The sequence below is a fragment of the Danio rerio genome, chromosome 13, assembly GCF_052040795.2.
Source record: "Danio rerio strain M-AB ecotype USA chromosome 13, GRCz13ab, whole genome shotgun sequence".
In the NCBI taxonomy this organism is placed as follows: domain Eukaryota; kingdom Metazoa; phylum Chordata; class Actinopteri; order Cypriniformes; family Danionidae; genus Danio; species Danio rerio.
In genome coordinates, this window is record NC_141033.1 from 25674662 (window position 1) to 25701155 (window position 26494).

At 35.7% G+C, this 26494-nt stretch overlaps 1 protein-coding gene and 1 long non-coding RNA gene across 4 annotated transcripts in view; one reads left to right on the plus strand and one right to left on the minus strand.

Annotated features, from left to right (window-relative positions):
* Positions 1-6074, minus strand: part of LOC147841059 (uncharacterized) — a 141413-nt gene extending 135339 nt beyond the window's left edge. The window contains exon 1 of the long non-coding RNA XR_015505964.1: positions 5618-6074. This is a non-coding gene — a long non-coding RNA (uncharacterized LOC147841059). The remainder of the gene's footprint in view (positions 1-5617) is intronic.
* khdrbs2 (KH domain containing, RNA binding, signal transduction associated 2) overlaps positions 1020-26494 on the plus strand; it is a 139713-nt gene continuing 114238 nt past the window's right edge. For 2 of the 3 annotated variants that reach the window (XR_015505436.1, XR_015505435.1), the window contains exon 1: positions 1020-1291. Coding sequence is in view for 1 of the 3 variants with exons in the window: in NM_001077290.1 (NP_001070758.1) it covers positions 1201-1291 (91 nt within the window). In the remaining 2 variants the exon portion in view is untranslated. 3 annotated transcript variants of the gene reach the window in all.

Below are 26494 nucleotides of genomic sequence, written 5' to 3' on the forward strand. Positions count from 1 at the left end.
AAAAGGCAGCACAGTGGTGCAGTGGGTAGCACAATCACCTTACAGCAAAAAGGTCACTGGTTCGAGCCCCGTGTTCGTGCTCCGGTTTGAGGTGAATTTAATAAGCTAAAGGTGAATGTACAATTGGAGTTTATGGGTGCTTCCCGGTGTTGGGTTGCAGCTGGAAGGGCATCCGCTGTGTAAAAACATATGCTGGATAAGTGAGAAGGGTTTGGATGCAGACCTGGTGCAGTGCAATTGGTAGCTGCATCTAAGGCTTTTTAATGGGCTTACCTAACCCCTCCTCTAACCCTACACCTCACAGTGATGTCACTCGCTCCATTTGATTGTGTTGTGCCTGACATTGCATCGCTGATTGATGCAATCTGAGCTTGCATCATAAAGGCTGCATCCAGATATATTAGGATAAGTTGGTAGTTCATTCCACTGTGGCAAACCCAGATTAATAAAGGCACTGAACTGAAAAGAAAATGAATGAATGAATGAAGAAGCAAATTGGGAGTTTGAGCTACAAGTCATAGTCAATGGTTTGTTAATAGCAAGTATTGTACTTTTAAAAATAAAGCGTGATCAAATGTTTCTCAATTTAAAAGTATTAATTGGTTTTTATACAAGAAACCAGATGTCCATGATACATTTCATGGATAATAGTTCCTCAAACATAGATGAATATTTATTTGTCCAGGGCATCTAAAAGACTAAAACCCCCTGTTTTAGCATACTAAGAACCATTAACAGCAAAAAAACTGTACTTCAGTAATACTTGGAGGGGCTCGAATGAGCTAGCTGCCTAATGTTTTTTCTAAAGCAAACATGCATATAGATCCAACACAATAACCATATTATCTATGAAGAGTTCAGGACCATGGACAGCTCAGCATTAAGTTTACAGAATGCCCTATTGAATCCTATAGACGATATCTGACATTTGCATGCAGTTTGCTCCCTGCCATGACCAATCCAGATAGAGCTGGGCGGAGAGAGAGTACAGATTCAGACTCTGAGGAGGGAGGCTTTCCATCAGAGACTCCAGGAGATGAGTGCACTGCATTGATATCTTCCACGTTGCGCGCGAAAACCACACGATCCCTCCCCGATATTACGCAGTCTATTTAAACGCAACATTCACACACCCATTCCATCACTCACCACTTTGGCCGTCTCACCTGCACGCGCGGTGCCCAGGAGAGGATTTCAGTGATGGATCAGGACAAGTACCTGCCGGAGCTCGTGGCCGAGAAGGAGAGCTTGGACGCGTCGTTCGTGCACGCGATGCGCCTTCTGGCTGAAGGTAAAAAAAAAAAAAACTAAGATCTGCTTCTGCCTTCATGTTCAGGATCGGCTCTGTTTGCTGTGGCGTCGCTGCTGTACAGTGTTTCTGGCGTTATCACGTATACAATATTCATTAATCATGCATGAAACTGATATATAGACGCCAATATTTCTAGCGCGTAACAATGAATCATGCCTGTCAAGTGATTATGTTCTTTATTTGTGTTTTTAAATAATCCTTATTTAATAAAACGAGTTTTTTTTATAAAACGAGCAGGCAAATTCGGTCTTTTATATATATATTTTGTGTATATATTTTGAATGTGTAGGAATGTCTTTTTCAGTTTTTGGCACTGTTCAACTTATGAGCTAAATAAAGAGACATTTTCTTGCTGCATGAACCACAAAATAATATTTTTGGCTAAAAAAAGTTTACGTGATCTGTCGCTTGTGTTTTAACAAAGGAATCTAATTAGCTAAATTTCAGGGAGTAAATGAATCAAGAAAGCTGGCGAATGTGTTTTTATAATGAAACCTGTAGTGTTAATCCAGCTCATTCATTAATGCGTGGTGTAATTGATCTATTAAGCTCAAATTATGTCATATTATCGATATGCTTATTTTACAACAACATTAAAGGAATTCCTGAATATTTCTAAACAAAGACAAATATTGCAAAAGTTATTTTTATCTTAACTTTTTGTGGGCTACTCAAAATCTCAAAAGCACGTCTAAAAAAACCTCTCATTTTGTAATATAAAAATCTAGCCTATTTTATAGAAGATTGACATGCCGTTTGTGCGCATGCACAGCCCAAAAAACCGATAGCGACGGAAAATTCGCATGGAGCATCGTTTTTTTAAAATACAGGTCCAAAAAAGAGCACAAAAGGTTAGATTATACAGTTAAAATCTGAATTATCAACCCCCTTTTATTTTTTTATTTTATAAATATTTCCAAAATAAGGTTTAACAGAGCCAGGAAATTTTTACAGTATGTCTGATAATTTTTTTTTCTTCTGTAGAAAGTCTTATTTGTTTTATTTTGGCTAGAATTAAAGCAGTTTTAAGCTATACTTTTTTAGATACTAGAACAAACCATCGTTAACACCCTATTCTGCCTAGTTAGCCTTGTTAACCTAGTTAAGCCTTTAAATGTCACTTTAAGCTGTTATAGAAGGGTTTTGAAAAAAATAGTAAAATAGTATTTACTGTCATCATGGCAACAATAAAATAAATCAGTTATTAGAGATAAGTTATTAAAACTTATGTTTAGAAATGCATTAAAAATCTTCTCTCTGTTAAACAGAAATTGAGGAAGAAAATAAACGGGACTAATAATTCAGGGGGTTTAATAATTCTGACTCCAACTGTATATATTGTTTCTTCATGCTATGAATTATTATTTTTTTTTTATCAAGCATTGGTTGACCTTTTGATAATGGAGGTTAACTTTAAAAAGTACAAAACAATTCCAAATTTACTTAGTGGTGTCAGGAACACAATTTACCCAAATAAATTGGTTGAATTATTTTTTTTTATAATGTTTTTTTTTTATATGTTTAAATTTAAGATCAAATTAAGTTTTAATTAAGCATCGATTATTATTGACCTAATAAGCCCAGGGCATTACAGTGGTGCAGTGCGTAGCACGATCACCTTACAGCAAGAAGGTTGCTGGTTCGAGCCCTGGCTTTCTGTGTGGAGTTTGCATGTCCTCCCATGCTCCAGTTTCCTCCACAAGTCCAAAAACGTGGTGTAGGTGTTCTAAATTGGCCGTATTGTATGTGTGTGAATGCAAAAGTGTATAGGAGTGTGGGGTTGCAGCTGGAAGGGCATCCGCTGCGTAAAACAAATGCTGGATAAGTTAGCGGTTCATTCCACTGTGGCGACTCCTGATTAATAAAGGGACTAAGCCGAAAAGAAAATGAATGAATGAATGATAATAAGCCTTCTCGTGAACATGTACAAAATGTAATGCATAAGCTGCAACGAAACACAGCTTAAGCAATGTATTTCAGATTCACAAACACATAGACAGCACCCTCTTATGGATTTTTTATCTGTAAAACTAACGAAATGTAACCAGAGCAACATATTTTACGTTTTGCAAAACGTAGCTCAAGGCACGTATTTCCAACGAGCCTGGGTTGCAAAAAACGTTTATAAATTTTAGCCTTTAAATCTTGTCTGTTGGTCAAATGTTAGGTTATCTTTATTGATTTAATGTTCAGCACTGAGAGTTGCTTAAATATTTCATTGCCTACCCTAGTGATCGTGTGCGAGGTCATAAGGACACTCCAACATGGTAGCAGTGCGTATAATCAGAAGTTTGTAGAGTTGGGATAAGATTAAAGCAGTCCTTGACAACTCATCAGATAGTAAGCAGAGTAATTAAGAGGCAATTACGGCTATTACAAAGTACTCACACTGGCTCAGATTATCTCAAGTGCAGGGGAGCACAGTGGGGTGTGCGCTGTTGAATAAGCATGCATGTAATTAAATGACAACAGTTGTATCTGGTCCAGGAAAATGTAAATAAACACTTTAAACATGTATAATGCGTGTTAAATTAATGTTGCACATGCAAAGTCATTTAGTTTCTCACATGTTCGGAATACCTGCAGCATCTGTTCATACAGTTCATGTCATCTTGTGTTGCATCAATCCATGGAGGTCACATTCATTTGCACATAACGTAAACAAAAAGAAAAAAAACTTTACTCAAGCACATGACAATACGGCATTGTTTAAAGGATTACTCTGATTACTCACATGAATGTGATCAAACCAGCAATATATTCCAGCTGAGAGCTCGTAAAGGCAAATGAGATGGTAATTCTGCTCCTGAAAATCTGGAACCTGAAACTGTTTTTTGAAAAGGGAAAGGGTAACAAACGTGTCCAGTAAAACCTCTTTATGTTCCTCAAAATAATTAGCCACAATCTTAAAAAGAATCAAGATAACACGTCTCTTCACAAAAGGGATAATAAGTCATTTGTATGCTATCTTTCAAATGAACCTAATTGGCCACGGTTATGAAATCCTGCATATTGCTTACGTCACCATCATTCAGTCAGAATATTTTGCCTAGGCACAAAAAAACTTATTGAACTGGAATTAATGGTAATTAGTGGCACTCTAGTATGATATTTGGTCTCCTGTGGGTCACTTTTAATCTAAGAAGACATCCAGTGACTTCATTTTTCAGTGTTTTTCACAAGACAAGGAGAAGAAAAACCTGTATTTTGTATTTATTTGAACCTAATTTCTTTGGCATATTTAGCTGTTATATATTTATGCAATGATGTAAATAATGCCCTTCATTACCAAATGGATAAAAGACATAAAATGTTGAACTTGATTATCTCTCACACTGAACAATAGTAAGACTGTTCCAGTAGTGGCAAGGCTTTAAAAAGCAAAGCTGGTGGTTTGTTACATTTCATGCTGAGCCACTGGTACCCTGCCAGTGTTTATTTACCCGAGCACATATTTTATTTATTTCAGAATGTTGTATGATAGTCAGTCCTTTTGGCACTGCATGTACCTTTAGGGCCAGTGAGAAGTACACAAGAATATTTAACACAGAAATGTCTCTGGTCCATGAACAGATAATTTTGACTTGTGCTTTCATGTTAAAGATTTAAAAATCGACGCTGTCTTGGATATTGAGAGAACTGAAGTCAAATGTTTCAATCTCAAAGTTTGGGTTAAAGAAGAGTTCAGGCAAGGAGTTCTCCACAGCTTACTTATTTTGGAACAAAATTTGTCACACCCTTTAAGAGGGAAGTGATTAATATTACAACGGCGATCAATACAAGCGTAACTTATCCTAAACACCAGGAGGCCTGGAAACAACTGACGAGTAAGCACTTTAGCTAATGGCCCGTGCCTGCTGTGTATCTCTAATGTCTAGACTTCACTGAAGCTGCACAACTCCAGTACAATATATTCATTTGGAAAGATCTTCAATTGCATAAATAATCTTTTTGTTTTAATGTGAAAAAAATAAGGCATACTTATCAAGATCTATTTTGATTGAGTGATGTTTAGAGGATCGTTTATTCTTTTGAGGAAATACAGGGTAGCTTTTGATAATCTGCTTGATCTTTGGCTTTTTTCCAGCAGATCATTTACCTTGCAGCAGATTTAACTCTGGAGTTCATCATATAATGTGAATCACAAATTTATTCACTTGTTTTCTTTTTAGCTTAGTTCCTTTTTTAATCAGAGGTTACCACAGCGGAATCAATCGCCAACTTAACCAGAATATGTTTTACATGACACATGCTCTTCCAACTGCAACCCATCACTGGGAAACATTCATACACACTCATTCATACACATAAGCCCCTTTCACATAGTGATACTGATAAATATGCAGAAAATTTCCGGAACAACTTTACAGGTAAATTTTAAAAAGCGCTGTTCACACAGGGGAGGACGTTACGGAATTTTTCCCGAAACGACCATTCACACATCCATTCCAAAATACCGGTTCTGACATCATTAACCAGAAATGACCTCTAAACGGCTGCGCTTGTATTTGTAAACATTTGACTACATTACAAACTCTGTGGATAGATAACTATTGTAAACAACTTTGATGAAAACATAGAGAAACACTTTCGCGTTTTGAGATGTACTAATATGTGTGTGTCCTGGTGCTCACTCCTTCACGGGCACACGCAACACGTCAAGCAACTGAAGGAAGCAGAGCTTGAAGGTAAACAAACAACGGCTTATCATAAGCATCTTATCGATAAATATTTAAAAGTTAGCATTAAGAGGGAACATATAAACTCCACACAGAAATGCCAACTGACCCATTCTAGGCTCGAACCAGTGACCTTCTTGCTTTGAGGTGATCATGCTATCCACTGCGCCTCTGTGACGCCTCCTGAATTAAATATATTACAATTTTTTAGATTCATGTTATAACATGATTCTGTTTAGCATTATTTCCAGTTAGAATCTTACTGCATTAGTTCCATATGATTTTGTGAGGTGATTTCAGTTATTACACCAGTCCTTTATCTAAAGAGTTTTTGCAGTGATTCCATAGAAGAACCCGTTTTGGGTGCCTAAACTTTTCAGTTATCAGTTCTCAAAAAATAATAATAATAAAAATTATAGTGTGAAGAACATTTTAATATTCAAAGATCCATTTTTTTCAGATTATGCAATCTTTTGAGGAATGAAAAAGGTTTTCTTTATTGAACCTTGTTTGGCAAAAAAGAACCTATATTTTTTTAGTGTACAGCCAACAAAAGAAAGAAAACAAACCCCCCATAGACACAGATCAAACAAATAAATAAATTAAACAACAAGACTAAATATTCTACAGGAAAGAATATTTTAAATCAATGTTTCCCCTCAATATGATGTATTAATGCATATAAAACGCATGCTCTCTTTTTCCTACTCTTTCTCTCATATGCGCACAAGCATAGAGGCACACACTTACATACAGAACCATACACATTCACAAAACATGTTTCCAGCAAATCCCCACAACTGTATCAATATATATTTTTCTGTGACAGAAAAGAAGTTAATGGCATTGGAAAACAGAAAAATGTTAATGACATTTCTTTATAATAAGGTAAAAACAGCTGTAAACTTGTAGACAAGATAAGCACTGACATTCTGTTAATTATTTGTGTAATACCAGTAGCTCATATAAATTAATAACCAATGTAAAGTCCTAATAAATAAAAATCTTGATTTAAAATTTTCTTAGCCTGATTAAAACATAATACGGTTGACAACTGAAAAAAATAAGCATTCATTGTTTGATACCAACAGGACAGCCTATATTTCATGGATCACTACTTAAGTCTTGGTATTGGTAAAAATGCTGCTGCTGAACACTGTTGAGTGAAGCAAAGACTCTACATACGCTCAATCAATCAATAAATCAATACAGTATCGCTCTATCTCTTTATCTCACTTCTCCAGGAACTGCATCAATAGCTAAACAGTTGTAGGTACTAAAACTATGTTTGGAAAGATGCATCAAATGAAAATAGTCCTAAAAATTAGCCTTTTATTGACTAAAACTGACACATTCGATGAAAGAAAACACTGTCTTTAGGTTGTAATCATAATATAAGTGGCATAATGTGGCATTAAGTTATAAGAAAATTACTTTACAATAAGATTTTATTAGTTGATCATAGTCAATGTATTTAATAACATGAACTAATAATGAACAATATTTTTACAGCACTTATTAATCATAGTTCTGCATTTACTAATGCATTATTAAAATCCAAATTCAAGCTTTTTAACATAGGTTAACATGACCTAACAATGAACAACTTTTTTCATTAACCAATGTTAATAAAAATTAATAAATGTTGTAATAAATGTATTGTTCATTGGTTGTTCATATTAGCAAATACAGTACCTAACAGTAAATAATTCAACCAAATTATTATTATGTTACCAAATTATCTACACCCATCATTAATTGTTTTATTATTGTTATTTTTTCACAAAAAATCAAAATGTTTTACAGGTTTGTCTCATAAATTGTGTGCGACGTTTTGGCTAAAGGAGGCAGTTACAAGTTTCTGCTTCCAGATGCTTTGATTTTCAGGTTGCGCACAGTCCACTTAAGAGAACCACCAACCTGGAATAAGCTGTTCCTCATGGGGGAACAAAGAGGGTGCTTCAAATTCCAGTCTGTCATTTTGATCTTGTGAAGCACATTGCTGAATTGCTTTTTATAGAGGTGACTTGATGCAAACTACTTATTTTAGAAAAGGACAGACTGCGACAGCATCCACTTCAGAGTCCATTTTTCAAAAACAGAGCTTCACAGGGAAGAAATGTATGGCGCCAAATATCTGCTTAGCAACAACATTTTAGGAATCAATGACACATGATTGAGTTAAAACTAAGGCGTGATTATTTAATATATTATTTAATGAAGTGTTATCTTGCTAAGAACTAAACATAAATCAAAACGCTGCTATGATTAAAATAATTGCTCATTTGTTAACAGACATGCATTTGTGGTAAACTTAATACACACACACACACACACACACACACACACACACACACACACACACACACACACACACACACACACACACACAAAATGTAATCAGAAAATGTAGAAATATTTTTTATTCTGCCTTTTGCAGTGCATCTATTGTCTTTTTTCAAAGCTATAGAATTAGCTTGTGGTTTAAACAGTCATGTATGACTCTCAAGCATTGCTGTGCCTGATGGGAAAATTCCACCACCACGCTCTTAATTATATAGAACAGCATGAGTGTCATATTTCAGTAATCAATCACCCTTCATTATTATAACCAAGGATGCAATATCTAGAGAAAGCCCTCTGTTAGTATTCCTTTTCACTGGCAGTTATAGGCTGGCAGAAACAAAATGATATTAGAAGATTATGAAAGATATGTTTGCTCAAATTGGCTTCACAAGATTATAACGTGCTCAAACTGCAATACAGTAATCTTTATACAAGTTTAGATTCCTTCACCTACATTTTTCAGTATATAAAACTGCTTTTTATTACAAGATAATAAAATTCCAACAAGGGCGACATGGTGGCTCAGTGGTTAGCACTGTCGCCTCACAACTAGAAGTCCTCTGGATGCTCCGGTTTCCCCCCGCAGTCTAAAGACATGCGGTATAGGTGAACTTAATAATCTAAATTGGCTGTACTGTATGTGTTTGAATGCAGTAGGTGTTTTCCAGTACTGGGTTGCAGCTGGAAGGTCATCCGCTGTGTAAAACATATGCTGGAATACTTGGCGGTTCATTCCGCTGTGGTGACCCCTGATGAATAAAGAAATTAGGCCGAAGGAAAATGAATGAATTAATAACTCCAACATTTACTATACAATCATGAGCAAATTGAAACTTGCTTACAATTTTGTTAACCATTCGTTACTTATGGCTAACAGAGATTCATAACCCATCATTAGTTATTGTAGTATGACTTGTAATAATGTTAATCAGAATATCCAAGTGCATCTCTTCATGTTTGAGGTTTAACACACACGTCCACTGCAGGATGCGTGATTCCACGTGTCTGAAATTAGTGCTAATATATGCATTTGATCAAATGTGTGATTTAGCAGTAACCTTGTCCTGACAAAATGAAATCATTAACGTGTCTGAAGATGGAATGAATGTTTAATGATATGTTTCCATTTACATAAGCAGCCTTTTAACTTGATTTAGTTCTCCTGCAAACTAAATATGACCTGCAGATTGCATCGTTGCAGACATTGATAGACCAACTACCGCAATCCCCTGGACATTAGTATGTAGAGTGTGAGCTATTTAAAATGGGTATGTTGATAGGATCAGCTGTTCGTAACAGCTTCCCATTTTAAAACTTATCAAGCCTCAGCTCTCTATCACAGAGTAATCATGTGCAGGCTAATAGGTTAATGCCAGCTACCTTAATATTTTGATAAATATGGTGATGTTGCACTACAGCTGAAATTGATAGATGGCTTGATAACCTGTTCTAAATAATAAGCCACGTATCAGCTCTCTTTTATGGTTTGTACTAGTGACTGGAGGCCTAAGAAAGACTGTGTTTAGCTGTGAGCTACTGGAATTGTGACACTTCCAGATTTTTGGAGGGGATACCCATTACTTCTCTCAGGCTTGCCAGCCACCTTACTGTATTTTTACCCCTCGGCTTCATGATTCTTTGGCATGCTGCCTTCCTGGAGTTAATGGCTGTGAAAACTGGGAAAAAAGCCCTTTGTTGTTAGAATATGGAGGTAGGAAGGCATCAAGGAACATCTGAATTCATAACAGTGCTTTTTTCCGAGTTGGCTTTTGAAGGCAATGCAGAAGTGGATCCTAAAATATCTCCTAATATACTGTGTGGTTCACCGGTGGTGAAGAGAATGATGAAGTCTTTCAATATTTTCCTATTTCATCAACTTTTTAGTCAATTTCTTTAAAGAAATAGGCATTGTATGAATACACGAAAGCTTGTCTGAATTCAGTTTGCATACTGTAAAAGGGCCTTAAATTGAGTTGTATTTACTTTATTTACTAGATGTAGATCTTTAATTCGTATAGTATTTTACAATGCAAGGTGGTTTATGGTTGGTGAATTGATTGGTGTGACTGAAAATTATTCGTAAATACATGTTATCCCCAGAAGGGCATTAATAAACATTTGAATCCAGTGTCTCCATAACAGTACGTATATAAGTAACTAGAAACATGTTACACATAGCATTTTAAAATTGTAATGCATACAAGATAATATTTTGATTATTATAGTAGAGGGAGCACCTCAAATAAATTAAAGTATCAGATTGTTTTAATTTTTATTTTATTTCATTATTTTATTTTATTTTTTAACAATTAAAGCTTCCTGCACTTTTCCAATATGTTCAGGTCTTTGTTAGTTCAAACTTTTACTAGCACCTTCATACAAATGAATCATGTGCATTTTGTCTGTAAAGCTAGCTCTGTAATGAATAGAAAAATATCTAGACTTTCAGATGAGGCGTTTACCACACAGTCATAGTTTACTGACAAGCTAGGTAATATTACTATGTTATATCCCTGATAATTTACTGATACCGATATAAGACTGATACATTGTTATCCAATGCAATTTCACTGCAGTTGGTAATTTTTGGATTTAAAGGCTATTTTGTATGATCTTATTCATTTTAGTACAATTTGCTCATCCTTTGATAAGGGGTAGGGTTAAATTTGAGGCTGGGGTCCCATCTCCTTAAAAAATAGAATAAAATTAGATGAATTCATACAAATAAATTTACTATTTTACGTACTGTCAGAAAAATGGCCATGTTTCCTTGAGATATCAGGCTGTGTTATTGAGACAGCCCAGATGTCTCTAAGTTTTATAGTTCATCTGTAAATGCTTCCCATTTACCAGATAATCTGGGCTGAATTTCCAAACTGTTTGTGGTCCTGGGCCAGATTGTCGAGAAGCACAAATTTGGAATAAATATGCTTAGAACTCATGTAGTGTGAGCCTGGCTTTATCTATTGTTTTTTGAAGGCAATGTATACTGTATGTACTTTAGATGCTTTGTGGTTTAAAATATCCCATAGCCCTGTCTTGTTCAATATACATTTTCTTTCTTTTTTCATTTTTCAGCATTTGAAATCCTTTTTTTTTTTTTTTTTTTTTTTGCTAAATAACCACCATACAAAAGCATCAGTGTTTGGATAAAGGTCCCCAGTGTGTGCATAGACATGTGGTCACAATTACCATTCTTCAGTGAATGTCTATGGGCTAAATTTAGTCTTATTAATAAAGATCCATACTACTGTGAATTTCACATGAGGGAGAAAGATTTCAGCTGCCGATTATCAGTGGTTATCAGCTGAGAGATATGGGCCAGTAGGGCCCTTCTGCACCTACTGGTAGGCTCAGAAGGTTGTTATCATCCATCCACATGGTTAATCAGCTAGATCACTTACGGCTATAGTCGGAAGTTAACGATAATTATTTATATTATTTATTCAATTTCCCATTAATTGTATTTTATTAACGTCTACCCCTACCCCAAGCCTAAACCCAACCATTTCAGTAATGTAAAAACAGATGTGGATCTGGAGTTTTCTCTGTTTGTATAGCTGATTAACCATGTGGATGGATGATAACAGCCTTCTGAGCCTATGTATGTAGTTTCAGAATTCAAAATGCAATCGTCCTGTCATTTTTGTGATTGTATTACTTCATCTCATTAGTACAACCATTTCTTAATTTTTTGTTTAAGTTCCATTTCCAGTTATGAATTGTTCTCCAACATCAACATTTTGTTTCTTTATTCATGGTTCAGGACCATTTCTTTACAGCTATATTTATCAGCCATAAATATTAGATTCTGAACTAGTCTCATCTCCATCTACAGTCTGATATCCCTACTTTTAAATATTTTGTCTAGGTCAGGGGTGTCTAATCCTGCTCCTGGAGGGCCAATGTCCTTCAGATTTTGGCTGCAATCAGGAAAACACTTTCCTGGATGTTTCTAGAAATCCTGCAGTCACTGATTAGCTGTATTTTTAAATTAGACACTAAACTCTGCAAGACAGTGGCTCTTCAGAAACAGGTTTGGACACCCCTGGTCTCAAGACTTCATAGGCTTCTTGCCCAGTGCCAAATGATGTCATATTTCTTGAGTGCTAGTCGAGTCAGCGGTCACAAGTGCAGCTAATCTCAATTTCTTCTCCGTAAAGCTCAAATTTATCTGAGCAGCTGAAATTTATTTAGCAGCTGACATGATTTTGATGTTCGGTTCTAGTCTCGTTTTTTAATATTCCCCTGTGACTTTCTCCGGCAGATGGATCACACCTTAACACTGCCATTATCTGAGTTTTTTAAAGGCAGTTTATATGTAGAATTTTTGCTGTCTACCCACAACCCTCCAATCTAAATTCTAAGAACAGCAATTTTTTTAAATAAACTGACTGTAAAAATCGAATTGACTTTTACTATTTCTTAGGGCTGCACAATATCTTGTTTCAGCATCGATATTGCAATGTGTGCTTTTGCAATAGTCACATTGCAGTATCCACAATGTTGAGATTATAGTTGATCAGCAGTTAGGATTGTACAGTTTTATTTTACATCACATTTAATTATTCAGTTAATGTACCTGAGTATCTGACAACTGTTCCACTCTTTGGAAAACCGTAAAGCATTCATTCATTCATTCATTCATTCATTCATTCAGATGTTCAGTCATTTTCTTTTCGGCTTAGTCCCTTTTTTAATCTGGGGTCACCACAGTAGAATGAACCACCAACTTATGCAGCATATGTTTTACGCAGCAGATGCCCTTCCAGCTGCAACCCATCACTGGAAAACTACCATAACACACTCATTCACACACATACACTACGGACAATTTAGCCTAACCAATTTACCTGTACTGCATGTCTGTAGACTTGTGGGTGAAACCGTTGCACCCGGAGGAAACCCACGCGAACGCAAGGAAAACATGCAAACTCCACACAGAAATGCCAACTGAACCAGCCGAGGCTTGAACCAGCGACCTTCTTGCTGTGAGGGGACAGTGCTACCTACTTTGCCACTGCATCGCCCTACCATAAAGCATTACTATTAGGGATGTCCCGATACAACATTTTAACTTCCGATACGATACCGATATTGCAGCCATCAGTCCGATACCGATACCGATATAAATCCGATATTAGCACAAATTATGAATACTTTACTTTAACCTACAGTATTTTGTTGAGTCGAATGTATGAACGGCTATCAAACTGAGAACAAGTCAGCAACAGTAAGTATGGAAAACTATTAGTTGCATAATTGTGAACTTTTACATAAGAATATATAAAAAGAATTAAATAATAAATATTAAGACCCTGAAAAATATCTTAATTGAATAAACAAAGATAATTTTTTTAAAGTGCAAAATGCTAATCAAAGGTCACTTTAGTTATTAATTTTTTACCATCAGCAAAGAGTAGAAACTGCTGAGAGCAGGAACATAAGAAAAAAAATATTGTTAATTGAACAACTGCTAAAGGTTCAGTGTCAGGGGTAAACATGGGAATGTCTCTAATAAAAATTTCTTTCTGCCCCAAAAGTAATACCATTCTTTCTTTTAAACTGTAATGGCCCTCAGCAATAGAATGATTTCTTATTCTTATTTAACAGACAGTTAAAACAACAAAAATGTTTAGCATTTTACATGACACTGTTCCTTTCAGAGTGTTTAAGTAAAAAAATGAAATAAAGAATAAAAAATCCACTATTTCACTCCTACTATCCATGTGCACCACTGACAGGTCAAATCTGCTCCCTCTCTAGTCTTGGTGCTGCTGAGAGATTAAGATTGAAAGTTTGCGTATAAAATATTGAAGAAACGCAGCTATAGAAAGCAAAATCCGGGACATGTTCGGCGATTTAGAAATCTTGGCTGAATGCAATTTTTAAGTCCAAAATAAAGGACATGTCCGGGAAAAAGATAATGTATTGTAGGCTTTTTTCCCGGGTGTCCTCGCGCTCTTCTCAAAGCTAAAGTCAGAGCAGGTGTCCAGCTGTGTGTCTGCTGCAGCAGCAGAGCCCGCGAGTCTGTGGCGGAGAATTAGGTATCACACTGGATGAACCACGATATGCCATGACCGAATTGAGGTTTGCACGATGTGCGCTACATCGCCATTATGTGCCTTATGTTGCTTAGCAGCCTTATGCAAAACAATGTAAAGATCGCTTGACGTAAAGTAAATAAACCAGTAACGTTAGAGAAGTGCCGTTGTTGATAGCGTCAGCGTGTACTACCGTCACAATAGATTTCTATCGTAATACACCATAACTTAGTGTGAAGAGCATGTTAAATCTTAGAGACTTTGCTAGCAGGCAGTGTTGTGATCACGTGGGCTTTGCCTGCTGGCTCTGGACGCTGCTGGATAGAATAGCTGTAACGGAGTTTAGAGAGTATCGAACTGCTTATATCGGAGATTTTTAACGCAGTCCGATATAGTTTTTTGGACTGATATCGGACGAATTTCCGATATCAATATCGGATCGGAACATCCCTAACTACTATCTTATTTATTTATGCTTGCAATTTGATTCACTCTGCTACAGGATTTTTCTAATCGATCTAAACTAAAGATTTAAAGATCTATTCCAAATGGAGTTATTTAAGTCATCTGCTGAAATTGTATTCAGATCGCAAAAAATTTAAATATCGTAAGGTCAGATGTTTCCAATATGATGCAGCTCTACTACTGTTTTATCCCTTGTTATGCAGAAAAGCTTACAGTAGTTAGATTGATTTTATGTCATTTTATGAAGAAGACCTAGTAATTTAATTAATTTTTTAAGAAAACAACACAAAAGTTACATTATACATTTTTTTTATATTGTTGTGGTTTGATGCTGTCATTATTGTGATTATAGGGTATATGCCTAAACATGCTAATGGGACTTTTAATTTGCCAGTAACCTGGGTTAAGCGCTTCCGGTGAACTGTATGCCAATGCAAAAACCGGCGCGTTTAAGGTCTGTTTTCTTTAAAAATCAGCGATCTTCACTAGCTGAGTGATATATAAAGTGGGTCCTAGATTGTACAAGAAGCACTGCATTAAATTACATTTCCCCTGCCATGTCTTTATAATATGAGCATTTATTTTACCCCAGTATATTAAATGGAGCTTCTGCGCTAGCCTGCAGATTCTAACGGGGGCGTGCGAGTAAACGGCTTTTTGTCTCGTTTTACCCTTAAGCAACTAAATGAATGCCAAAGTTTCTTTAACTGAATGTATTTTAATGACATTACAACATTGATGCTGTAAAAAGAACCGCAAAAAATGTAAAAAAGTTCACAATAACAGGTCACCGGAAGTTTATCAGTATGGGAAAAACACTAGCTCGGCATATACCCTATTAGTCTCTTTTTGAGCATTGCAAATTTTGTATACAGTATATTGTTTTACCAAAAATAATTTGTAATAATTGATTTATATTTAGTCATTTCTAACATTTAATTTTGGCAAATTGAGCTAAAAACACTCAATTTTTTTTGTTCACATACATGGTGTAGCCAATTTTGCCAATAGAAAAAAACACAAGTAATCAGTTCTTTAAAGATTGATTTTTTTTAACTTATTTTACATTTTTTTGTTCGTTTGAATATTTTTCATAAAAAAGTTATTTTATAGTAAAACTGCATCACAGATGGTAGAAGAATCTTCCATTTTCTATTTTTTCTTTCAACATTTAAATCCAATTCTTTAGAGAAAGAATCCCTACATACACCTTTCTTGCCACTATTAACTACATTGCCCTCTTGCAAAAAAATGTTTACATCAAATTAGATTTTTCAATTACTGTACCTGAACATCTGACAACTGTTCAACTCTTTGTAAAACCATAAGGCACTGCTTATTTAACCTTTATCTTATTTATATATGTTTGCGATTTGTTTAATTCACTCTGCTACAAGATTATTCCAATTAATCCAAAGTAAAGATTTAAAGATCCATTCCAAATGGAGCAATTCAAGTCATCTGCAGAAATTGTATTTATATAATTTTATGATGAGACCTATTAGTTTATTTTTTAGAAAACAACAAAAAATTTATTATACATTTTTCTACCATTGTTGGGATTTGTTGTCGCCAATATAGTGATTATTTGTCCCTTTGGTTGAGTATTGCAATTTACAAATATATATATAACACATGTTATCAATGTTATCACATGTAATCAATACAAAGTTCTATTAAGATAGACTTTTTAAATAACTTCTTTTAATTTGTTTTTCAGTTTGAATAGTTTTCATAAAGTTAATAAAGTTATTTTACAGTTTAACTGCTTCAAAGTTGGTAGAAAGAATGTTTCCATTTTTTTTTTCAACATTTAATTCCATTTCTTTAGAGAAAGAATCCCTATGGAGTTACACACACCTTTCTCTCCATTATTAACTACAAAGCCCACTTGAAAAAAAAAAAAAAAAAACCTGACAGGTTTTGTGTTCTGCCAGGATATTTTTGGTTCCCCCCATGTTGTCTGGTTTCCTCAGCAGCATAGCTGGCAAAGGCCACTTGTGTTTGCTGTGAGATATACAGTGAACTGTGCTGCATAGATTGTCCCTGAAACTCCTGCTGGAACAAAGAGATCCCAAGTGTCTTTGTTTCTCTGGCTGGATGGCAGGTTTCTTTTCTTCTTGCTGTTACAGCGACACCTTCTAAAAATGGGATGCCCGTGCACTTGCTGTGAGATTCAGTGAGTAACACTCTCCTGTGAGCCTGTTTGGCGACTTGATGAAACACCACTCTTTGGGGAGATGGGCTGTAGCTGACAGTGTCCTTGTGCTCCCAGAATAATTTGCATGCGTTTGCTCAATATTATACATGTGGCAGATGTTATTGCAGAATTGAGCATGTGATTTTATTTTTAAATATATTTTGGGACTTAGATGTGTCACTTTGCTCTTCGTTGCACTAATTTGTGGATCCTGAGCAAAGCAGGAGCAGAAATCATATCATCTTTTTTTTTTTGCGCATGACAAGCACATCCTCGTTTTCTTATTCATGCATAATATGAGCCCTCCGGCAAAAGTTCAATTAAGGAATCTTCTTATGATTGGGGGGAGCGCTTAAACTGTAATGGAGAAAAGAAATTTGCTAAAAAGCATGTCAGAATGATTTTAGGCATTTTTTGTATTTCTGTCTTTGTGTTACTGATACTGAGCTATCAATAGCTTTGTAAATACAACCCAACTGTGCGCAGTCTGTAATCTGTGCTGTGTGCATACATGCATGTTTATGAATGAGTCAGTTTATACTCAAACTGATGAAAACCAATTGATTTCTGACACTGAAGTCTGTAAAATCCATCTCTACAATCACATCAGTTATTTCAGCGTCTCTAACTCTTTTCTTATCTTTACTATTTATAGTCATAAACGTAATGATGTTTATGACCATAAACATCATTGAACATTATACTTCAATGATGTCATTGAAGAATAATTTTTAATTCCTCCAAGAATCTTTCAGTGTTTAAAAGACCAAATTATTTATCATAATGGAGAACAGTTTAATGATTTAAAGAATCACAAATAAATTAATAAACACATAAATTAATGAATGAAGAATACAGTAAATAATAAAACATGGATATTAATGGTTTCTAATGGAAGAATCAATGACAATAAAAACTCTCATTTTTAGCAATCTACAGGGGTTAGTCTGTGATTTTATTGCTGTCAGAATCAATACAGTCTGTATTTTTCTCTCGACACTTGCATAAAAATCCCCAGTCAAATTACCCACTGGTTATAAAAAATAGAAACACTAAGGTTGTGTGGTAATTTAATTGCCATCCGTATCCACATCTCTGAGTTTACAAGAGGGATGAAGCCAAAAGTCATTTAGTAAATCCTTTTTGATCACTGTCAAGCACCATACAGTAACTATTGCGCTTGGCAGTAATTTGCATGCATTTTAAAGATGGACGCATTCACCATTGAAATGCTGGAAAGTATTTTTAGTTACAACACGAGAACAAAACTCCCCTACTGAGAGTGGAAGTGATGAAAAATGAAAAGAAAAGCACATAATAATCTAAAATAGGCCATTATTATTGAAGCAACAGGAATGCAATACAATTTTAAAATGTATATTCATTTAAAATGATATACATAAACAATATAAATCAAGCATGTCAAGTCAAATCAAACCACTTGATTCACAGGCTACCTCTGAATTCATACATTTCTGAAATATATTTATGATCCTGGATCACAAACGCAGTTTAATGTTGCATGAGTATATTTATAGCCAAAATGACATCATATCAGTCAAAATTATAGATTTTTCTTTCATGCCAAAAAAATCGTTAGAATATCAAGTTAAGATCATGTAGTTTTTTAATACATATAATTTGATACTCTTTTCTTGATTTTAATTTTAAAAGTTGTTTGGTAATGAAAATGAGAAATAATAATTTAAAGTTTTTCGAAAAAATTATTTTTTTAAACTAGCTTTATATTTTAATATTTAACAAAATAACTTTTTATTGTAATATAAATTATTTATTGAATATGATTACTGAAATACACTTTACCGGCCACTTTATTCGGTACATCTTACAAGTACTGGGTTGGACCCCCCTTTGCCTTCAGAACTGCCTTAATCCTTCATGGCAGAGATTCAACAAGGTACTGAAAATATTTCTCAGAGATTTTGGTCCATATTGACTTGAGAGCATCCCGTAGTTGCTGCAGATTTGTTGGCTGCACATCCATGATGCAAATTTCCCATTTCACCACACAATGTATTGGATTAAGATCTGGTGACTGTGGAGGCCATTTGATACAGTGAACTCATTGTCATGTTCAAGAAACCAGTCTGAGATGATTCACGCTTTATGACATGTTGCATTATCTTGCTGAAAGAAGCCATCAGAAGATGGGTACACTATGGTCATAAAAAAATGGACATGGTCAGCAACAATACTCAGGTAGGCTGTGGCTTTGACATGATGCTCAATTGGTACTATTGGGCCGAATGTGTGCCATGAAAGTATCCCCCACACCATTACACGACCACCAGCAGCCTGAACCGTTGATACAAGACAGGTTGGATCCATGCTTTCATGTTGTTGATGCCAAATTCTGACCCTACCATCTGAATGTCACAGAAGAAATCAAGACTCATTAGTCCAGGCAACCTTTTTCCAATAATCTATTGTCCAATTTCCATGAGCCTGTGCAAATTATAGTTTCCTGTTCTTAGCTGACAGGAGTGGCACCTGCTGTGGTCTTCTGCTGCTGTAGCCCACCTGCCTAAAGGTTGGATGTTTTGTGCGTTCAGAGATGCTCTTCTGCTTACCTCAGTTGTAACGAGTGGTTATGTGAGTTACTGTTGCCTTCTTTCAGTTCGAACCAGTCTGGCCATTCTCCTCTGACCTCTGGCATCAACAAGACATTTGTGGCCACACAACTGCTGCTCCCTAGATATTTTCTTTTTTTTCAGACCATTCTCTGTAAACCCTAGAGATGGTTGTGTGTGTAAATCCTAGTAGATCAGCAGTTTCTGAAATACTCCGACCAGCCTGTCTGGCACCAACAATCATGTGATGTTTAAACTTAAATCACCTTTCTTAACCATTCTGATGCTTTGAGCTGCAGCAGTTCATCTTGACCATGTCCGCATGCCCAAATGCATTGAGTTGCTGCCATGTGATTGGCTGATCCTGTATCATCTTTTTTCATCATTATATCTTTGAATAACACTTACTGTACATGAGTGTTTTCGAGACGCAGTGTAATACAATACCAATTTTCCACCTGCTGGGTGAAATTTGCTTTCTGGTATAAACAAGCGAATTTACTATCTTTGATATTCCAAAACATGATTAAATGATAATTACGTTTAAAAGCCCCGTTGTAATATATTAGCTCTCCTAATTCGTTTAGCAGCAATCTAACTTTGTTATGGCACCCCTGAAAGGTGCAGGACCCGACTGTGTGGACATCTGCCGAGCAGTTCTCCTTCAGACCTCAGAGTCTTTACACAACTAAAGAGGAGCAGTGCAGCACACGTCACACACACTTTTATTAGAAAACAAGACAGGGTGTTCTTCATAGAGGTTAAACATTACTATTCAGTGTCTTTTCCTGCCCCTTAAGAGGCATCATTCAGCTGTTGTTCAGCCATTATAACGCATTTGTTGTGGAGATATGAATGCTTTACATTAGCCTGTTTAACTTTGAAGCATCTGTTTTAAGGTCATATGTGTTGTACTGGTTCAATGGTTCAGTAGCTTGAGATGTAAATATTACCTTTGACTGCACTATAAAAAATATGTACATCCCCGCTGGGCCACTAAGGTTAATTAAGTAATGTAAATGAGGGTGATGCATGATGATGGAGGGAGGAAATGAAAAGAAAAGGAGTTTCTGATGGTAATGACTTTGGGAAGATTTGTTGAGATAAAACAATATTAATATTCAGAAAATGAAATGAGTTTCTCAAACTCATTTGAAACAATTTTATGAAACCTGTCGTAAAATGATTCTCAGTCTTGGGGAGTGTAAAGTTTCAGTTGCAAAATATTGCATTCACATGTGAATTTGATTTATTCAGTAATACTAATATCACTGAATATGCTATTTGGTGTGTGTGTGTGTGTGTGTGTGTGTGTGTGTGTGTGTGTGTGTGTGTGTGTGTGTGTGTGTGTGTGTGTGTGTGTTGTGCCTTTTATAGAATAACTGCAAAAAAAATCCATCATCTAATGCACTCTTGAAAACCTCCACATCCACATTTTTGTAACCCTTCATGAACAGTCATATCATGCCTATGATAGCATATCACAGGGTTGCTCAACTCTATTCCTAAAGATCTACCTTCCTGTAGTTCAGCTGCAACTGTGATCAAACACACCTGTCTTTAATTACCTAGTGCTCTTTAGATCTTTCTTAAGCTGCGGTCACACTGGGCTTTTCCTCCCATAGACTTAAATTCATACGCACGCGAATGCGCCAGACCGGAAACGCAGGGTCATATGTCAAATTTTGCAGGTTGCTGCGGTGCAAAGTTCAAGCTTGGTGAACTCTGACCTGCGAAATCGCATTACTTGACTGCGTGAGACCAATTGAAGATCAAAACATGACCTCTCTGGACAGAAGTTTAAAACATGGAGCAATCGCTCGCTTTTTTTTATGTCTAATAATCTTGTTTAATCCCGCCCCTTTTTGCAGCATCGTACGAAAGGATTTCGTACACACAAACTCTAGTGTGACCGCAGCTTACATTGGTTTAGTTGTGTTCAACGAAGGTTGAAGCTGAACTCTGCAGTAAGGTAGATCTCCTGGAACCAGACTGAGCACCCCTGGTATATTATAGAAAATATTATAAAATATTAAGAAAGAACAACAGACCTTTTTTCCTCATCAGTTTTCTCTTGACATGCACTGATTTATGCAAGGTAACATACTTGAGTAATTTTAAGGGGCATTTGTTATTTTGGAAAGGCTATTTTTATGGGTAACTTATTAATAATCACTGTGTCTTTAATGTCATTCAATGTAACATATTACTTTAAATAGGCAGAATATGTGCCCAGGGCTACATTTTTGAGAACAGAGAAATATGTACTGAGTATTATGTGTGCTAGTAGTTTTCACAAATCCATACTCCCAATAAGCCTGTGTTGATATTAGTTCATGACATTAATTTAGCAGGTATTTGCTTTCGTAGTACCTCCAGTTATAATCATTGTAATAAACATTTTTTTTAGGTAAACACTACACAATCAACAAAACTTAGAGACTAATCTAAACTAATCTGAACTGTGTGATTAATTCTAATGCTCAGCACAAAAAATAAAAAATAAATAAAAAATACAATGTGCGCAAACTTAAAAAGGGCCAGACTAATACTTTTCTTTTGTTTTTATATTGTATGGAATTGTGACAGCCATAATAAATTTAGTTTAGGTCTACAGCGGCAGTTATCTTGTCTGTGAAAATGGGTGAAGTCTAACAGTGTTAACACTAGAACCACCATGGGGTCAATTTTACCCATCACTGTTATTCAAATGTACATAACAGACCTTCAATAAAACATTCAAGCCTCACAGTCATTGACTTTACCTAAAATTGCCTTATTTACAATTCCCAGATTTTAAAAATTGTTTAGATCAAAGTAGATTAAAAAGTGGGACATTTATACATACAAGCTCCAGTGTGGGTCAAATTTACAAACTATAAAAAATGCTTGTATTTATGCACTGCTTATGTTTGAAATTACTCACCAATGACTTTAACTTTCAATTTTACTCACAGAATCAGTAGTTATAATGAATAAAATCACAATGAAAAAAAAAGACAATTTGTAGAGCTATTAAAAACACAAACTGCAAGGAATGATGGAGGTTTGGAGAAATATGTTATGCATCAGAGTATGATGGCTCAAATTTAGATACCTACTCATAACCTGCTCCTAAAATAATCTTGTCATCCTGAAAAAATTATTTCATTAGTCTAAAAACTTTGTTAGCTGGCGAAAAACAGTGAAATAGAATGTTTTTTTTTAGCAATTTCTAAACAAAATTTGTGCTGGGTAAAATTTACTCGCATTGGCGATTTTAGGAATATTTAACCTTTGGCGGTTCTTGTGTTAAATATCAGGAATAGAAACTTTTAACAAAAAACAATAAAGGTGGTCCTTGCTCTAATAGTAATATCAGTGAAATAGAGAAAAACATAGTAAAAAAACACCTTAGAATCTTTTCCTCTGGCACATACTGTACAGGGCAACACTGCCCTGCAAAGGCAAAGTGCAGTATCTACACTGAATCACTGAAACTGTACAAAATGCCTTCACATTTTTTTTCTTTTTTACAACAGCTTGGGATTTGTACTTACTTGTTTTTCTGAAATGGAAAGAAACTGAACCTGGAGACTTTGTCGAAAGACAGAACAGATGTCAAAGATCCTCTTCTTGACTTTCACTCAATTTTTGCCAACTGTGTAGTTACTGCACTTTGCCTTTGAAGGGCAGAACAGTTCACAATCTGATGTCATTAAATCTTCATCTTCTCTAAACTGAAAATGTCCTAATTGGGTTTTATTACAGTTCAAGTATATCCTTCAAAGTAGGATTTGTGTTTTAAAACAGAGCCATTAAATCTCACAGAGCTTTGACAGCTCATATTGCCTCAGTTCTTTGTTCATCTGTGTTCTGATGGATCACAATAAAGCTGCTCTTCCTGTGAGCTTTTCTGAATGGCATGAGTTCTGTGAATATTATCCATGGGTTTGACTTAAAATGTACAATTAGTCCAAACTAAATGACACATCTTTCACATTTCCAATTGTCTCCTCTATATCAATTTTCATGTCATATCATTTTAAAAATAAGCCTTTGTATGCTTGTATGAGTGTGTTAGAGGAGCACAGAGCAATTGTGGACCGATTATGTTACAGATTACAGAGATAAAGTGAACACAAAGAGATGATGGCAGAAGGGAGATGTAACAAGTAACCTTGAAATTATTTTTGGGTTGCAAATGTATTTTGCTAGAACAAAAGAGTGATCTGGCTTTTTTTTTTCATGCCAGATTATCCTAATGTGGGCGATTTTGAATTTTCATGTTCCACAGGGTCCTGGTGGTCAGGTCAGACTGATGTAATTTACAATGTGAATGTCATTTTCAGTTAAAAGTTTCATTTTCCAGCCAGCGGGATGTTATCTTCAGAGAGACGATGAGCCTGTAAAGTTCAGTAAGGATGGATTTTTGATGGATTTGTTAGAAAAGGTCAATCAAGCAGTGCAGAATGAATTTATATATGAGGACAATACTTTAATATAATAAAAAAAATAACATATATGCCTTTTTTCTGGTTAATTTGTGATCAACATCAGATTGTTAACGTCTCATTCAGTTTGCTTTTGTCAATTAAATTTAACCCAGTTAGGTTTAATTAAACAAAGGTCACAAAATTCAATCTACAATATATCATTGAACTTCAATCATAGAGAAACTTCTTGAATTCATTCTGAATATTTTTCAGCTTATTGTAATAGGGGTAACACAGAGAAGAGATTTAGATGTTTTTTAAATTAAATTAATTGCTTTTTTATTCTAAACCTTTGAATGACCTATGATTGTTGATAAGCCATTGACCGCTAACTCTTTAAACAAGTTGACCTGAACTGTTTTATGTAATGGCGTAAGAGTGGAGAGCAGAACAAAGAAGCCAAACTAAAATTTAAGCCTGAATCTTCTCTATTATCCTGCGATACTCATTCCACAGAGCCACTCGCCCTTGAAATTGTTATATGTATCAACTAAAAGGCCATTTGTGGACCTTTTGGTCTTTAACTCACTCAATAAGATCAGATCACCAGCTCTCAAATGGCACCCAGAGACTTTTGTTAGTTAGGGTTGTCAGGCATGCATGACATACTCAAGAGATGGCTTTCATTGTGGATGAGGGTCATTCAAAATCAATCAAATCCGAAAACACTCTGTTTTACAGCACTTTTTATTTTCATGTAGCATATGTTTATTTTGTCAGTTCAGTAAAATCACAGCAAGATGCAAAAAAAAAAAAAAAAAAAAAAGGAATACAGCAGCTTTGAATTTTGTGTGATCAAACCTTTTTCTGTGCAAATAGAGAAATGAGTAGAATATGAAAATGTTCCCTGAGGATTACAGTGCGATATGTGTACACTTTAGTGTACTGTATATTTACACTTACTGGACACTTTATTAGGAACACCTGTCCAACTGCTCTTTAACCCAAATTTCTAATCAGCCAATCACATGGCAGCAACTCAATGCATTTAGGCATGTAGACATGGTCAAGACAGTCTGCTACTGTTCAAATCCAGCATCAGAATGGGGCAGAAAGGTGATTTAAGTAACTTTGGCATGGTTGTTGATGCCAGACAGGCTGGTTTGAGTATTTTAGAAACTGCTGATCTACTGGGATTTTCACGCACAATCTTCTCTAGAGTTTACAGAGAATGGTGTGAAAAAAAAATATATATATATATATCCAGTGAGCGCCAGTTCTATGGCCACAAATGTCTTGTTGATGCCAGAGGTCAGAGAAGAATGGCAAGAATGGTTTGAGCTGATAGAAAATCAACAGTATCTCAAATAACCACTTGTTACAACTGAGGTATGCAGAAGTGCATCGTGTGACGACTTTTTCGGATGGGCTACAGCAGCAGAAGACCACACCGGGTGCCACTCCAGTCGGCCAAGAACAGGAAACTGTGGCTAGAATTTGCACAAGCTCACCAAAATTGGACAATAGAAGATTGAAAAAACGTTGCCAGTTCTGATGAGTCTTCGATTTTTGCTGCGACATTTGTATGGTAGGGTCAGAATTTGGCGTCAACAACATGAAAGCATGGATCCATCCTCCCTTGTATCATTGGTTTAGGCTGGTGGTGGTGTAACAATGTGTGGGATATTTTCATGGCACACTTTGGGCCCATTAGTACCAATTAAGAATTATGTCAACGCCACAGCCTACCTGAGTATTGTTGCTAACCACGTCCATCCCTTTATGACCACAGCGTTCCAATCTTCTGATGGCTACTTCCAGCAGGATCACATGCCATGTCATAAAACGTAAATCATCTCAGACTGGTTTCTTGAACATGACAATGACTTCACTGTACTCAAATAGCCTCCACAGTCCAGATCTCAATCCAATAAAGCACCTTAATAAGGTGAAACAGCAGATTCACATCATGAATGTGCAGCTGACAAATCTGCAGCAACTGCAAGATGCTCTCATGTCAATATGGGTCAACATCTCTGACCAATACTTGTTGAATCTAATCTATGCTATGAAGGATTAAGGGAGTTCTGAAGGCAAAAGGGGGTCTAACCCGGTACTAGTAAGGTGCACCGAATAAAGTGTCTGGTTAGTGTACAATAATGCAGTCAGTTGCAGTCTCTCTTTCTTTCTGACAGCATGCATCCATCTCCATAAAAAATTCCTCAGGATTCCCCATTTCCAAAACTGCCTCATTTTCAGCCTTGTTTGATTTGGTACCATTCAGCCAGAGAAAAGGATAAGATAACAGGGTGAAAAAAGGTTCAAAATCAATCATCAGAATCAGACAAGTTTTGTAATAGAAATGCACCTTCTCTTGATGTTGTCATTTTGCAGATGCTTCTACGTTCATTGCTTACAGTCTCCTGAGAGTTGGTGTCATGC